Below are 16,461 nucleotides of genomic sequence, written 5' to 3' on the forward strand. Positions count from 1 at the left end.
GTAAAATTGAATAAAATGCTCCCTTTTTTAAAAAAAAGCTACCCCTGGTTAACTAGTATAAAGTATCAGGACATAATTCAATTAAGCAGAAACCAGATTTAGCAGGTTATGGAGAAGCACAAGACAATTGGTTCTGCCCTTTCCCAAACAATTGGGATTGGTAACTACATACTTCAAAACATTCCAAAGATTCTAAATAGGTTTACAAGGCTTCACATTGGAAGCTTGTGTTTCATTGTCATAGAAATAACTAAGGCCTCTCTAATCTATGAAAGGCAATATGCACACCTTTTGAATGCAAGCAAATGGATGTTGAACGTGTGAATAGACGTGTGGGTATTTGTATTCGTATACGAATATCCTCGCACAGGTGGAAATAACAAAGGTCTGTCCACTCACGATTTCGCCACTGCCACCGGCTCTGCAGAGGCTTCCTGTTGTACTGTTCTCCGCAATGGATTAGCCACTCTCCAACCTGGCAGAGAGGTTTGTCAGCCTGCCTCCTGCCAGGACTGTGTAATCGATTGTGGACAACGGCATGATAGGAAGCTCTGACTGTTACATACAGCACTGATGTTACCTGTCTGTCATGGGTTTGGAGGGAAAGTTCCATCCTATGGGGAGTGGAAGGCGGGACATCAGGAGGAGGGGCTGTACTGTATATATATGTGGAGCGTGTGAAGCTGAGAGAAGAAGCTGGTGTGGGAGTCTGTGTGTCAGACAGGGTACTACTGTGTGTCAGTCAGTACCAACCTGATAGGTTCAGGTGTCTTTATGGGTAGCCAGAACTGATAGGTTCAGGGTCTGTGCTTTATTTAAAGGTGTTCTGTGTGAACCAAACTGGTGTATGTATGATTGAGACTAAGCCACGTTACTGTATCTTATTCACTTGATCATTTTATTTTCCCTGTGTGTTGTTTAAATAAACCTTATTCCTTTATTTGTTAAAAATCCATTCCTGGTCTGTGTGACTCCTTACAGGGAATGGTTGGTGGCAGCTTAGTGAAAGTGTGGCATCCTCCAGTAGGTCTGGGTTTGTCACATTGATTGGTGTCCAGCGTGTGGGATACGACTGGTCCAGTTGTCCAGTGGAACAGCAAAGCCTTGGCAAGTGTGCCCAGAGCAAGGGGGGTCTAGTCAGGGACAATCTGAGAGCGCGTAGGTAATCTTCTAGGCGTACCTCACGGGGAGGTGCGCTAGTGGAAGAACGTGCCAACTGGGGAGACTAGATTAGGGAGCTCTGAGGCAACCTGTTTTGGCGGGAAAAAAGCTGAGGCAAAACTGTGTGAAGTAGCAGTGATCTAGCCTGCCTGCTGAGAGGCCTAGCAGAGGGGGGTAGACTCTGGCTTGCAACAGTTGCAAGTTAGTGCTGAAGAACAGCAGCAATCTGGTTCTGAGGCAAAAAAGAAAAAAAAAGTGGTCGCTTTATTTTGAGGCTTGACTTTTGAAAGCAGCCTGTTCTGAGGGGGGATTATGCCCTTGACTCGAAGCCAAATGGCAGAAATGGGTGAAGTGAAAGACCCACAGGTAGACCAAGGTTCTGAGGATGAATTTGGCTCAGTGCAGGGTGACAGCACGGGAGAACAGAACCCAGAACTCAGGAAAATGCTCATAGCCCAACAGCATGAACTGAGGGTGAGGGAAATGGAGGAAAGGGAAAGAGAGAAACAAAGGCAATTTGAAATAGAGAAAATGGAAAGAGAAGAAAGATTAGAGAGAGAGAGAATGGAAAGAGAAGAAAGATTGGAGAGAGAGAAAATGGTGTTTGAGTTAAGAAAATTGGAACTGATGAATCAGAACAATAATAACAATAGAGATTCTGAGGTGGGCCAATTGTCTAAAACTGACCTGAAGAAATTCCCTGTGTACCACAAGGGAGATTGCCCTGAGGTGTTCTTTTCCCTCGTGGAAAGAGCGTTTGTGGACTTCTCAGTAAGGGAAACTGAGAAGATGACCATTATGCGATCTTTAATCAGTGGCAGCCTGGCAGAAGTCTATGCAGAGATGCCAGAGGAACTGTTGAAAGATTTCGCAGAGTTTAAAAAACTGGTGTTTGCCAGACATGGGATAAATGCGGAACAGCTGAGGCAAAGATTCAGGTCACTCACAAAGAAACCAGAGCAGACTTTTACCCAAGTGGGGGCCCAACTGGTGAGGTTGCTAGAGAAATGGCTGTCGCAGGAGGGGACAGAGACCTTCCAGCAGCTCAAAGACCTGATAGCACTGGAACAGTTTTATTCAGTCCTGCATGGGGAACTAAAGTTCCATGTGAGGGAAAGGAAACCGAAATCTGTGGCAGAGGCGGCCGAGATCGCAGATTTTATTTCCCAAATAAGAAAGCCCTTAGGTGAGGGGAAATCGATAGGTAAACCTAAAGAAACCTACAGCAAGTACTCTCAGGGACCAGGGAAAAACCAGCAAGGGGGAGGGGCCCATGTTGAAGGGAAGCCCTCAGACATGAAACCACAAAGACCTCAGATTTTGGAGGGAAAACCAAAACCAGATGAGAAAGACTCCAAATACAGCAGAAAATGTTATTTCTGTCAAGGAAAGGGCCATCTAATCTCAGAGTGTGAGAAATTAAAGCAGCTAAAGGGAAATTTGCCTCATGATTTGAGTGGAACCAAGCCAAAAGCTGTGTTCTGTGTCCAGAAAGAGCAAAGCTCCTTGCCACTGAGGGAGCCTGTTGCCATGGCTACTCAATCTGGAACAGTTACATCTGCAGATCAGGCTGAGGAAAATGGTCCTCTTGTGGAGGTCAGGCGCTGCTTACTTGTGAGAACAGATTCACAGTTGTTTGAAACAGCAGGGGTGGACGTAGGAATACTTGACCATCAGTATCGGGGGTTAAGGGATACTTGTTCCCAGGTGACCCTGTGCCATCCAGATATTATTCCTAGGGAGTATATAATCCCGAATGAGAGCATAAAGGTGGCAGGGATTGAGGGACAGGTGATCTCGCTGCCAGTAGCTGAGGTACCTGTGAACTTTCAAGGCTGGAGGGGAGTTTGGCGGCTAGCGATTTCATCGACTCTGCCAGCAGCCATGCTCGTGGGAAATGACCTGGCTGAACATGTGAAACGGGTGCTAGTGATTACACGCTCACAAGCCACCACGGGGACAGTTCAGGGGGGTACTGAAGGGCCCGAGACGGAAGCAGATGAGGGTGGTTCCGAAGCTGTGGTGGAAACCTTAACCACAGACAGCCGATTTGGCCAAGAGCAAAAGGCAGACGCCACTCTCCAAAAGTGTTTTGAACAGGTGACAGACGCCCAGCTAACACCTGAAACCCCAGTGAGATTTCGAGAGGAAAAGGGAATTTTATATAGGGAGACCCTGAGGAATATCTCAAAAGGGGGAGATGGGATCAGAAGTGAGCTGGTGGTACCTGAAAAGTATCGCCCCATGATCTTACAAAGGGGGCACTCTGACATGTTTGCTGTGCACTTAGGGGTGAACAAAACCCAGCAGAGAATCACACAGAATTTTTACTGGCCTGAAATAGGGAAGCAGATCAAAGAGATCTGTAAACAATGTGATGTGTGTCAAAGGCAGGGGAATAACCGCGACAGGACCAAAGCAAAGTTGTGCCCTTTGCCTGTGATTGACACTCCGTTCAAATGCATAGGGGTGGATATTGTGGGACCTTTGCCCAAGGCCACAAAGAGGGGGAACAGGTTCATTCTCACCATTGTGGACCATGCCACGAGGTACCCTGAAGCCATACCCTTGACTAAGATTGAAACTAACACAGTGGCAGATGCCTTGGTGGGGTATATGTCCAGGATGGGATTTGCCTCAGAAATAATCACAGATTTGGGCGCATCGTTTACATCGAAGCTCATGAAACGGTTATGGCAAATCTGTGGAATTAAACACAAGGAAACCACTGCCTATCACCCTGAAAGTAATGGGTTAACGGAGAAGTTCAATGGGACTTTGATGCGCATGATTAGGGCTTACTTGGCAGAGAATCCAAACAATTGGGACCAGAAGCTGCAATCCCTTTTGTTTGCTTATCCATCAGTGCCACAAGCCAGTACCGGGTTCAGTCCATTTGAACTTTTGTTTGGGAGAAGGGTGAAAGGGCCACTCGATTTAATCAAACAAAATTGGGAGCAGATCACCCAGGATGACCCCCAAGACGTTGTGACATATATAGACACCTTGATGAATGACCTAAAGAGAAACCTAGAGCTAGCAGCAGAGACCCTGCAAGCTCAAAAGGTCAGAAAGAAAGCTTGGGATGACCAGCAAGCCAGGGAGAGGCACTTTAACCCAGGGGAGGAAGTGCTTTGGCCTAGGCCCTGCAAAGAGAGCAAGTGTCAGCTGGGTAGCCCAGAAATAAAATACTTGGGTCACATAGTAGGGGGAGGAATGATCAAACCCCTAGAGGCCAAGATAGAAGCCGTTCGTGATTGGCCTAGACCCAACACCAAGAAAAAAGTCAAATCATTTCTTGGGTTGGTGGGCTACTACAGAAAGTTCATCCCGAGGTTTAGCGAGATTGCGGCTCCGCTGACCGATCTGACGAGGAAGAAGACTGATGACCGCATCCCGTGGACCAGCGACTGTGAGGAGGCGTTCCAGAGGTTGAAGGAGGCCCTCATCAACTATCCAGTGCTGCGTGCTCCAGACTTCGACCGGGAGTTCATCATCTACACCGATGCGTCTAACAGCGGGGTAGGAGCAGTTCTTTGCCAGGAGGATGAAAATGGTGACCAGCATCCAGTGTCCTACCTGAGTAGGAAACTCCAGAAAGGTGAGAGACATTTGGCAACCGTGGAAAAGGAGTGCCTGGCCATAGTCTACGCGATCCAGAAGGCCAAGCCTTACATCTGGGGAAGACATTTTATTCTGTGCACTGACCATTCACCACTGCAATGGTTAAAGACAATGAAAACCCACAATAGCAAACTTATGAGGTGGGCTTTAAATCTGCAAGACTATGACTTTGAAGTGAAGGTGGTCAGAGGGTCAGTGAACTGTGTTGCTGACGCCTTGTCAAGAAGACCCGAAGAATGAAGACGGCGAAAGAAACATGGACTATGTATATATTTTGGTGACCAAAGGTTAAATGTATCTGTTTATCAAACATGCTTGGTTTGTATGAATGAAGGTAACTTGATGTATTGTAAATGGTAAATGTTTAAATGCCTAATTGATATGTTTATCCTAGAGTAAGTATGGTATTGTATGTTATTGTATAACTGTTTTTGTATGTTTTGGATCCAGGTTGTTTTTTGGAGAAAAGCACTTTAGCTTTCCCCCTACAAAACAACTTATAAAGAGGGGAGGTGTTACATACAGCACTGATGTTACCTGTCTGTCATGGGTTTGGAGGGAAAGTTCCATCCTATGGGGAGTGGAAGGCGGGACATCAGGAGGAGGGGCTGTACTGTATATATATGTGGAGCCTGTGTGGAGAAGCTGGAGGGGAAGCTGAGAGAAGAAGCTGGTGTGGGAGTCTGTGTGTCAGACAGGGTACTACTGTGTGTCAGTCAGTACCAACCTGATAGGTTCAGGTGTCTTTATGGGTAGCCAGAACTGATAGGTTCAGGGTCTGTGCTTTATTTAAAGGTGTTCTGTGTGAACCAAACTGGTGTATGTATGATTGAGACTAAGCCACGTTACTGTATCTTATTCACTTGATCATTTTATTTTCCCTGTGTGTTGTTTAAATAAACCTTATTCCTTTATTTGTTAAAAATCCATTCCTGGTCTGTGTGACTCCTTACAGGGAATGGTTGGTGGCAGCTTAGTGAAAGTGTGGCATCCTCCAGTAGGTCTGGGTTTGTCACATTGATAAGCTCACGTCAGCGGTGAAATCATGAGTGGACAGTCCGGCCCCATGGAGCCGGACCCTCATTATTTCCACCTGTGTGGGGATATTCGTATACAAATATAAATACAGTAGTACCTCAGTTTGCAAAATGGATCCGTTCTATGTGATGTTCTGTAGTACAGAAATTTCACAAACCGAAATGCCAATTGCACTACGAAAGGGGTGATGCTACAGGCACAATGCGCCCTGGGAAAAGTCTTTTGTAGTGCCAAAAAAAATGTAAACCGGTGCTTTATTTCTTATGGATTTGGGTTCGTAAATCAAAAATTACGTAAACTAAGGTGTTCGCAAACCGAGGTACTACTGTACCCCCATCTCTAAATGTGAACCATAAGGAATAGGCAAGTTCCTGCCAGAATTTAGGTCTCTGAGGAGTTGGACATGTAATCTTTCAACCTTATGATGAACATCATGTGCTGTGCAAAATTTTCTGTCTGCCAAAGGGCCACATTCTCTTAGGGACAGTTTCTTAGGCGGCTGCGTATCAGCAGTGGATGCGGGCAGAGACAAAATGGGGAGGAGCTGGCCCTTTTCTTCCTTGTTGTATTCCTTCCTCTCTGCCACCCTGTTCTCTCCATGACTTCCCATAAGTTACTGAGGGAGACACAGATCTCTTTTGCAGAGACCTGAACAGACTACACAAGACTTCTGAAGGAAGACTGAGGACTGCAAGAGGTACAGGAGCACAGCCTGCACTGTGTAGGTAGATATAGTGTTAGGCATCTAGTTTCAACAAGAGATGAACAGATTTGTATTTCTGAGCTCTAATTTCCTATAATTCTCTCTGCTGCCTAGGGAATTTTAGGCATCATAGTCCAAAAAAAGCCACAAATCTGCACACTTCTAACTTCAAATATGAAGACTGAATTTCCCTATACAGTGGTGCCTCGCAAGACGATATTAATTCATTCCATGAAAATCGCTGTCTTATGAAAACATCGTCTTGTGAAACGAAAAAGCCCATTGAAATGCACTGAAACCAGTTCAGTGCATTCCAATGGGCTGAAAACTCACCGTCCAGCGAAGATCCTCCATAGGGGCAGCCATTTTAGTTGCCTGTAAAGCGGGGAATCCATCCTGAAAACACAGTGGGGAGCCATTTTGCACAGCCGGTGGTCATTTTAGAACCATCGATCAGCTGTTTCTAAATAATCGTTTAGCGGAAAAATCGGTTCCTGAAGCAGGGAACCAATCATTGTTAAGCGAATTTTCCCCATAGGAACATCGTTTTGGATTGCAAAAGCGATCACAAAAACTTCCTCGTAAAGCGGTTTTGTTGTTTAACGAGGCAATCATCAAGCGAGGCACCACTGTATCCATGGAAGAGAAATGTTCCAGGGGTTATCATTTATTTGCCTTCTGATCCTTTAGCATAGCTTCTCTCCATGTGGTGCCCTCCAAATGTTTCAGATTCCACTAAGCAAGCACAAGCCATACAAAAGATGAATGCAGGGCACAGGTATTATTGGCTATCCTGCTTTAACCAAACAAGATCATTCCCTGTTAACCTATCAGCCAGGTTCCTTTTTTGTAGCTTTCCTGACACAGTGGGAGCAATGTCACTGGCAGTGGCAGGTTGCTGCCAAGCAAAAGATTCCTGCCTTAATGTCCATTTGTGTGTGAGTTAATAACTATCTGCCGCTGCTAGTGACATCCCTCTCTCTGTTCCAGCAGAGCTAATGAAGAAGCTAACGGCCATCAAATCTAAGAAAGAAGGTGTGTTAAACCAAGTTCTATGAGTGGCTCTGGCCTTAGTGTTTATCTATGGAAGAGGGGAATGTTGGTCTTCCACGTATGGACGCAGCTCAGTAGCCTCCGATCCATTTTAATGCTGAGAATGGACAAGTTCTAATCGTACCACTGATACTGGCTGCTTTAAATATCAAATTCGTCATTTAAACTGGCCTTTTGAAAGAGGTCTCATTTTCACAATAAAAACAGCTAATTAGTAACGAGAGGCAAGCATATCTATCTATTTGAATACTTTAAATGATGGAATTCTATATCCCACATTGTCAAACAAGCACTCTCAGCAATTACTCAGCCCTCTATAGTGGGGGCTGGCAGAGTAGCCCCGAAAAGCACTGCTCCTCCTCTTTTTTCTGAAGAAGTACCCTTGTGTCCTCTAATTACGGGTGGATCTGGTGGGGAGAGATAGTCACTTCTCAAGAAATTTTTAATTATGTTCAATGCTATATGTAAGTACAAATCACTGGGAAGCCTCACCAAAGGAAGCTGTTGAATATCCCGCTGTCCTTTTGCATCCTATATGTACTATCATATATCCTGCAACATGGGGAGATGGATGGACGTGGATTTATACCTTCTCCTCATAAAATAACAATTTTGATTGGAAAAAAAAATCCTCTCTTAAATTTATTACTGCCCTGCCACTTGCCAAATATGTTAGCGGTACAAAACAAAACAAAGCAAAACCATCCAAGGGCCGTGTCAGGGCCTCAGTGCTGCCCCAAAGGCACAACGGTTTTATCAGGCGTCGCCTGCTTTGAGGTAACCTTGTATGGGTTGCTTAGAGATACAAACCATATGTAATACAGCAGCGAATTCCCAGTATGTGTTTTACAGACCACACAACCCCACTTTTGGATCAGCTGTTTTGCTTTCTCACTAGCTGAGGAGCCCTAGTCCAGCCTGAACCACTGAGGCAAGATATCTGGAAGGCCACGTCCTCCCATATAAAGCATTCTAAAGCCAGAGATGACAACACTGGGTCAGATACCCTTGTATATCCTGTCATCTTCAACAGGAGTTCCCAGCTCCGGGTAACCCAGGTGTTCTTGGACTGTACTCCCAAAAAAACCCCAGCCAGATCGGTACCACTGATCTAGCAGCAGCCCAACCTCCCTTCCTACAGAAGGCAGACTCACACCCTACTTTCCATCCACTGGAATACAGGAGGCTTCAGAAGCCTGGGTCTAACGACTGAACCATCTTAACCCAGTATGGTCAGCTCTGACTGATAATGGCTCCCTCGGATTTCCAGCAGGGGAAATTTTTCTAGCCCCTCCTGAAGACCCCTGGTGTGTGGAGGTTTGGCGGTACCGAAGAAAACTTTGGCATCTTTCTGCACCATAAACAATTGCTGCTGTGCTGGCAGCCGCAGTAGCAACATTACTTTCAGGAAAACATGCTGCTTATATATCACCCCATAGTGCTTAAAGCACCCTCTGGGCAGTTTACAATTTTTAATGATGCAAGCTACACATTGCTCCCCCCAGCGACCTGGGTACTCCTTTTTCTGATCTCAGGAGGGAAGGCTGAGTCAATCTTGAGCCGGGTATCTGAATCTGTTGGGACTGAACACAGATCACAAGCAGCTTTTGACGGCAGTCCTGCAGTTTAACCACTGCACCAGCATCAATACATCCCCCAGTATTTTGGGGGAGGGCTTGGTGTGGGTTCCCGCATTGGGAAGTTGCTTGCCCCTGATGTCTATTCATAGCGAGGAAAAAAATACTTGCATTGCCCATCTATCCATAACCAAAATGGCACAGTGGAAGACAAGGCAGGTTTACTGATAGCAACCTTCATTAGAAGGCTCAGGAAAACAAAGTGAAATGCAGCCTCATAACTTCCCTTCCTTTGGTATCCAAGAAGGAAAAAAACATGTTGCGCCCCCCCCCCCAAAATATGCCCACAATTACTTGTGCAGCTACACAAATGAAGGCCTTGATCATGCAAAGTGCTGTAATATTTTCTACTGTAAAATAAAATTAAAGGCTGGGTCCAGATTAAACTGTCAGCAGATTTTTGCCACAGAGAATATCATGGGCCCTGCTTTACGGGATGAGCTATGGGAGAAAAGAGGAAATGCCTGAAAACCAGGCAGAGCTCTTCTCTATGAGTGGAGCTATTTTTTCCTATGGAAAGCGCATGTGTGTGCACTCTGTGCCACCTCTCAGGACATAAAGAGTTTGATGCTTAAGGCAGACAAGAGCAACAATTAACTGTTTTAAATTTGACAGGAAAGGTCAGCATACAAAACCCATATGCCTTCATTTCCAGAGCCTCTTAACCAGCACATCACAAGTACGCTGGCAAGAGAAAATCTGCAGGGTGAGGTGCTGGGAACAGAATTCAACTAAGAACATTGGTTGTCAGTACAGAGGGGCACGAACTGAGCCACAGACCAAGGGGGGGGGGGGGAAACCCATGAACTAGACTGGTTCATGGTTCAGTTCGGGGATCCCATTTTGCCAGAATGAAGCGCTGAACCTTTCCCCCCTCTGTGCTTCGTTTTGCTTTGGCAAAAAGGGACGTCCACCCCTCCTCTTCAAGACAAGATAGGAAGTGGCAGGGGCAGAGGGCTTGGCAAGTGGGTAGTTCCCCCCCTCCCGGCATAAACTTGAAAAACTAACCTTGAACCAGTTCATTTTTCGGGTGGTGGTGTGATAGTTTGTGGTTCAAGGCTAGCCACAAACCACCGCAAGTCACTGGTTTTCTGATTTGTGCCCATCTATAGTTGTCAGCTTTTATTCTTTGCTATGAACATGCAACCCAAGGATACAACAGGTGACGGTCCTCTGGATGCCATCAGCCCCAGTCAGCACAGCCAATGGGCCAGAGATCATGGGAAGTCTGATACAACAATGTCCCACCTGGGGAAGAGCACTTCCCAAGAATGGTGGCTGACTTAAAGTCTGCAATAACTCTGCATCAGCCACCATTACCAATTGTGGGAAGCTTCTGCCCAAGGCCATTAGTTGTTATCTGTTACAGTGATGTGCAAACACTCCTGGCAGAGAAGCAGCAACTCCCAAGGGGCAGGGTGACCTCTCATTCTGCCTTTCTGCTTAGAGTTAGGCCATAGGTTCAAAGACTTTCTCCGGCCAATCCTAGTGGTGATTAGATAACCAGTACACTATCTGAATTCTCACAACATTCTGTGTAAGTGCTAAGTTAATAAGAAGAGTTCTCAAGGCGTTGCTTTTATGCTCCACTGCCTCAGACATCTGTGGTCGAATTCTTTGTACTTTCTCTAAGGTTAATTGCTTCCCTAATTGTCTGTGATCACCCACATCATTAGCCTTCCTTTTGTTCCGTGATCACCTAAATCTGTTTGCATGTCACTGTAACAGATAACAACAGCTTCCCACAACCAATACCTGAACCTGAACCAGTTGTGCAAATGTGGTCAATCTGCGTTGGTTCAACAAAGCATAGAATTTGGACTGCAGAGGTAATTTTCCATTTTCTTTGTTAAACTGGAGCACATAGAATTACCATGATCAGTTCCAGAAGCCCCTGAAAAGACAGACTAACTAGACCAAGGGCACAGTTACACTAATAAAATACTGTAAATATGGTGATGGATTGGAGCTCTTGAATGGTTTAAAGTCATGCGGCTTTTGTGTTGGTGTGTGTGCCCTCTTAGGAAAACTTTTAATCCATTTTAAGCAATGTTGCATACTGGTTGAGGGGGCTACACACGCTTTTGGAATAATTCATGTAATTATTCCAAAAGCGTGTGTAGCCCCCTCAACCAGGTTTTGAGGCCTTGTCCTATGCCCACCCACTCTCACACTGGAGGCCTCTCACAGCCACTAGCTGCTGCTGCTGAGGTATTTTTATTATTTTTATTTCTTGCAATCTGAAATGATCCTAGAACAGAGTAACAGATAGGGAAAAAATGAAAACAGACCGTTCCCTGAAAGTTGACGAAGGAACACCAGAGAATGGCAAACCCCACAGACACAATTTACACTGACAGAGGCATTCATGCATGCCAATACGATTCAAAATACATTGATTTGACATTTGAGTTAAAATAAACAACCTTCTGGCAGAAGAATAAAACACCTCACCTTCCTTGTCAAAAGAATCTGCACTTCTATGTATGTTGTGTAGTCACCTTTTAAAAATAGATTGAAAACATTCTAAATCCAATTCAAATACAGTGGTGCCTCACCAGACAGTTACCCTGCATGACAGTTTTTTCGCTAGACATCGACTTTTTGCGATCGCTATAGCGATTCGCAAAACAGTGATTCCTATGGGGGAATTTTGCTGGACAATGTTTGGTCCCTGCTTCGCAAACCGATTTTCGCTAGACGATGATTTGCTTTTCACTAGACAATGACTTCACTAGACAGCGATTTCAGTGGAACAGATTATCATCATCTAGCGAGGCACCACTGTACATCCTTTTCAATATGTAACTACACTCTCAGTTGAGGAGGCTCCTTAACTGAGCTCCAGGTAGGATTACATATAACGTATGTTATAAGGATCCTGTGAAAGGACAAAGAAGTTAGGAGTGAAGCCCTGTTCTGGAAGCTCCTTCACAGAATCCAGAAACCCTCAGTCCATCTTTCCACAACGTTCCTGTCCTTCACAAGTCCCATGTTCCTGACTAGACATGGGGATGAATAAAAAAAGGATCGCAATATTTGTAAGAAATCACTGATTCGTTAAATATTCATTCCTTCATATTTGTCAGTTCGAGACCCCGCTGAATACAAAGGAAAAATATTTCTCCATTTTTATTTGTTCCCCCATAGGAAGAGAGGGAAGGCTAGCCTTCCCTCTCTTCCTATGGCTTTCCCACTCTGCCTACGGGGCTGCAGATTGGCGGGCTGATAGGCCGCCACCCATTCCCACAGCCTATACCCCATCCCCTTCCTCTCTCTACCTTAGCCGCTGCCACCATTCGGCGCTGCCGTCCTCCATTGCCACCCACTGTGGTGTCCTCTGCAGCTATGGCCTGTAGTAAGGGACATTGGGTGGCCTTTGCAAAGATGACGGAGGCAGCTTCATTTAGGGTAGGGAAGCTGCAGCTGCCATCTTTGCAAAGGGCAGCCTCGATTAAGGAAATCCAGGCTGCCTTTTGCAAAGATGGAGACTGCCGCTTCCCTACCCTAAATGAAGCAGCAGCCACCATCTTTGTGAAGGGCAACCAGTGCCCTTTCTACAGGCCATAGTGGCGGCGATTATGGTTGGGTGGTGGCAGCGCAGTGGTGTGATTATGGGGGGCAGCAATTATAGTGGGGGACAGCGGGGCTCAGCAAGGGGCAGGGCAGTGGGGGTATAGGGTTATTTTAAGGCAGCCTCTGGCTATCTAAGCCCTCCATGAATCGACGAATACATTCATGCTTTGTCCGTTCATTGGGGAGAGCTTTGTCCTTCGTCAACTTTTCCCATCTCTATTCTTGACCCCATGATGCTGCTAGCCAGGGATGCTAGGAGCTAAATTTTTCTAGGTCTTTTCTGGTCTTACTCTATGATGCATTAAAGGTTTTCTCACTGCTGGCTGCCTGCAGCTATCATGGAGTAGGGCAAGCGTTCTCACAGTCTACTGGGAAGAACCTGACCTGGGGGAGCTATTTTCCACCTGCATCATTGTGGCACAACAGTTCCATCATCATAAGCTATTTAACAGAGTTCAGAGATTGAGAATAGAGGTGGTTTTAAAAAAAATAAATTTCATGCATAAATTGTCATGTGTAAATTAAATGGAGAAAGCGCCCCCCCATCCCCAACACATACACAAGACACTTAATCCACGGATAGGAAGAGAACCTTCAGGGTACCTCTCTTGGTAGATAGCTGGTAGAGAGCTGTTCTATCATATCATATAGGCTGTTGGAGATTTGTAAGCTGTCGTTCTCAGTGTTTAAGGAGGAGGCTCCTTCCCTCTGCGATTGTTCATGCCAACATTTGCAAACCCTTGACACTAACTGCAAAATTTAAAAAAAAGCTGGTTAAAAGCTGGTTAAAAGCTGGAGACTCTTGCAGATTGCGAGCGGCATACAAGTCGAATGGATAAATAAATAAATAAATCTACTTGCACAGGGAGACAATTCTGTGCAGTTGCTTTCACCCCAGCCCCACCTTCCCACAGACACCAAAGCAAAGAGAAAGGAATGGAAATAGACTGGCAAATACTGTTTAAGAAAATTCAACCTGGTGTCTTCTCTCACTCGTGCCTCTGCTTGTCCCACTGCCTTCTCTGGTAAACAATCTTTGCACCGAATTTAAAAAAAGATGCCTAAATAAGCAAGAGAGCCAGTGTGGAATCGTAGACAGAATGATGCATTAAGTTCCAGTCTTGCCTTGGCCAAGGAGATTCACTAGGGGTGAGCTTGGGTGCCAATGGTAAAACCTTAAATATCATACTTTGAAAACCCTATTAGGATCAAGTTGGATGCAACTTGATGGCACATAACAAAAACAAAGGCAATTGCAGAACAGAAGAAAAGCTAGCCACCTCTTGTGTTATGTGCCATCAAGTCAGAACTGACTTACGGTGATCTCAGTAAGGCTTTTGAGGTAAGATATATATTTAAGGAGTGTTCCTTAACCACTTCAACCCCAACCCCTTGAGTTTCCATGGCCTAGTGGGGATTCAATCCCAGGTCTCCAAGCATCCTGGTCCAAACACACTATATGCTACAAACCCCACCACTGGGCATGATGTCACATCTACTCTTCTTAAAAACAGTGTCCGTCTCCAGACTAGAGAAATCAATCAAACACCACCTTTTTCATTTACTGGGCACTCTGAGAACCTGGGCTTAGAACCATGTTCCAACTGATATCAAAAAGAAAGATTAAACCCTTTCTTCCTAGAAATCTGGAGATACTCGGCGAATAGACTTAAGGATATATATTTTGCACAAATACTTCTGTTCTCAAAGAATCTACTGTATGATAGCTTAAAGGGGTCTGCTTTCCTCACCTTCACCAAGATTAGTTTGGAGTCCTTAGGTTTGCTGGCAGAAAGACGTTGTCCGAAGCACAGGTAGATGGTATAGTCAGGCGATGAACGTATTTGGCCACTCATGAATTTCTTCAGTTCTGTTAGAAAGATTCAGGACATATTTTGTAAGCAATTAGACCAAAGCTTCTTGTGTAATTGCACAAACAGCATAATTGTCTCAAATTTAAAAAATCACTGCTAACATTATCAGTTGCATGCCGAGTCACACAGCTCAGTCAGCCACACGTAATTGTTGTTGTTTGTTATTTAGTTGCTAAGTCCTGCCTGACTCTTCATGACCCCATGGACCAAAGCACCCCAGGCCCTCCTGTCCTCCACTGCCTCCTGGAGTTGGGTCAAATTCATGTTGGTTGCTTCAATGACACTGTCCAACTATCTTGTCCTCTGTTTCCCCTTCTCCTCTTGCACTCACACTTTCCCAACATCAGGGACTTTTCCAGGGAGTCTTCTCTTCTCATGAGACGGCCAAAGTCTTGGAACCTCAGCTTCAGGAGCTGTCCTTTCAGTGAGCACTCAGGGTTGATTTCCTTCAGAATGGATAGGTCTGTTATCTTTGTAGACTCTCTAGTCTCCTCCAGCACCACAATTCAAAAGCATTATTTCTTCGATGGTCAGCATTCTTTAGGGTCCAGCTCTCACTTCCATACATCGCTACTGGAAAAACCATAGCTTTGACTATGCAGACCTTTGTCAGCAAGATGATGTCTCTGCTTTTTAAGATGTTGTCTAGGTTTGTCATCGCTTTCTTCCCAAGTAGCAGGTGTCTTTTAATTTCATGGCTGCTGTCACCATCTGCAGTGATCATGGAGCCCTAGAAAGTAAAATCTGTCACTGCCTCCATATCTTCTCCTTTTATTTGCCAGGAGGTGATGGGAAGTGGCCATGGTCCAATTTTTTTGCTTTCTTGCATTTCCTTTTCTTTGGGATGGTTTTTGTTGCTGCCTCCTGTACAGTGTTACGAGCCTCCATCCATAGTTCTTCAGGCACTCTGTCCACCAAATCGAGTTCCTTAAATCTGTTCTTCACTTCCACTGTATATGCATAAGGAATTTGGTTTAGATTATACCTGACTAGCCCAGTGCTTTTTCCTACTCTCTTCAGTTTAAGCTTGAATTTTGCTATAAGAAGCTGATGAGCCACAATCAGTTCCAGGTTTTGTTTTTTCTGACTGTATAGAGCTTCTCCATCTTTGCCTGTAGAGAACATAATCAATCTGATTTCGTTATTGGCCATCTGGTGATGTCAATGTGTATAGTTGCCTCTTGTGTTGTTGGAAAAGATTGTTTGTGATGACCAGCTTGTTCTCTTGCCAAAACTCTATTAGCCTTTGCCCTGCTTCGTTCTGAACTCCAAGGCTAAACATAACTGTTGTTCCTTTTATTTCTTGGCTCCCTACTTTAGCATTCCAGTTGGCTATAATGACAAGAACATCTTTCTTTGTAAGTCTTCATAGAATTGGTCAATTTCAGCCTCTTCAGCATTGGTAATTGGTGTATAAATTTGTATTACTGTGATGTTGGTCTGTCTTGGATTTGTATTGAAATCATTCTATCATTTTTGAGAGTGTATCCCCGTACAGCTTTTGCCACTCTTTTGTTGACTGTGAGGGCTACCCCATTTTGTCTACAGGATTTTTGCCCACAATAGTAGATATGGTAATCGTCTGAACTGAATTCGCCCATTCCCATCAATTTTAGTTCACTGATGCCCAGGATGTCAATGTTTATTCTTGCCATCTTCTGTTTGACCACATCCAGCTTACCAAGTTTCATAAACCTTACATTCCAGGTTCCTATGCAGTATTTTTCTTTGCAGCATCGGACTTTCCTTTCACTTCCGGGCACATCCGCAGCTGAGCATTCTTTTGGCTTTGGCC

At 45.0% G+C, this 16,461-nt stretch overlaps 1 protein-coding gene across 4 annotated transcripts in view; it reads right to left on the bottom strand.

Annotated features, from left to right (window-relative positions):
• Window positions 1-16,461, bottom strand: part of IRF7 (interferon regulatory factor 7) — an 82,498-nt gene that overhangs the window by 36,887 nt on the left and 29,150 nt on the right. For 3 of the 4 annotated variants that reach the window (XM_078383654.1, XM_020784163.3, XM_078383655.1), the window contains exons 11-12: window positions 14,544-14,662; window positions 13,268-13,542 (exon numbers count right to left, since the gene is read on the bottom strand). In XM_078383654.1, coding sequence (XP_078239780.1) covers window positions 13,387-13,542; window positions 14,544-14,662 — 275 coding nt within the window. In that variant the 3' untranslated portion in view covers window positions 13,268-13,386. Of the gene's footprint in view, window positions 1-13,267; window positions 13,543-14,543; window positions 14,663-16,461 lie in introns of those variants that run through there. The other variant, XM_072985610.2, reaches the window with a different exon arrangement.

The sequence above is a fragment of the Pogona vitticeps genome, chromosome 1, assembly GCF_051106095.1.
Source record: "Pogona vitticeps strain Pit_001003342236 chromosome 1, PviZW2.1, whole genome shotgun sequence".
NCBI classification, from domain to species: Eukaryota; Metazoa; Chordata; class Lepidosauria; order Squamata; family Agamidae; genus Pogona; species Pogona vitticeps.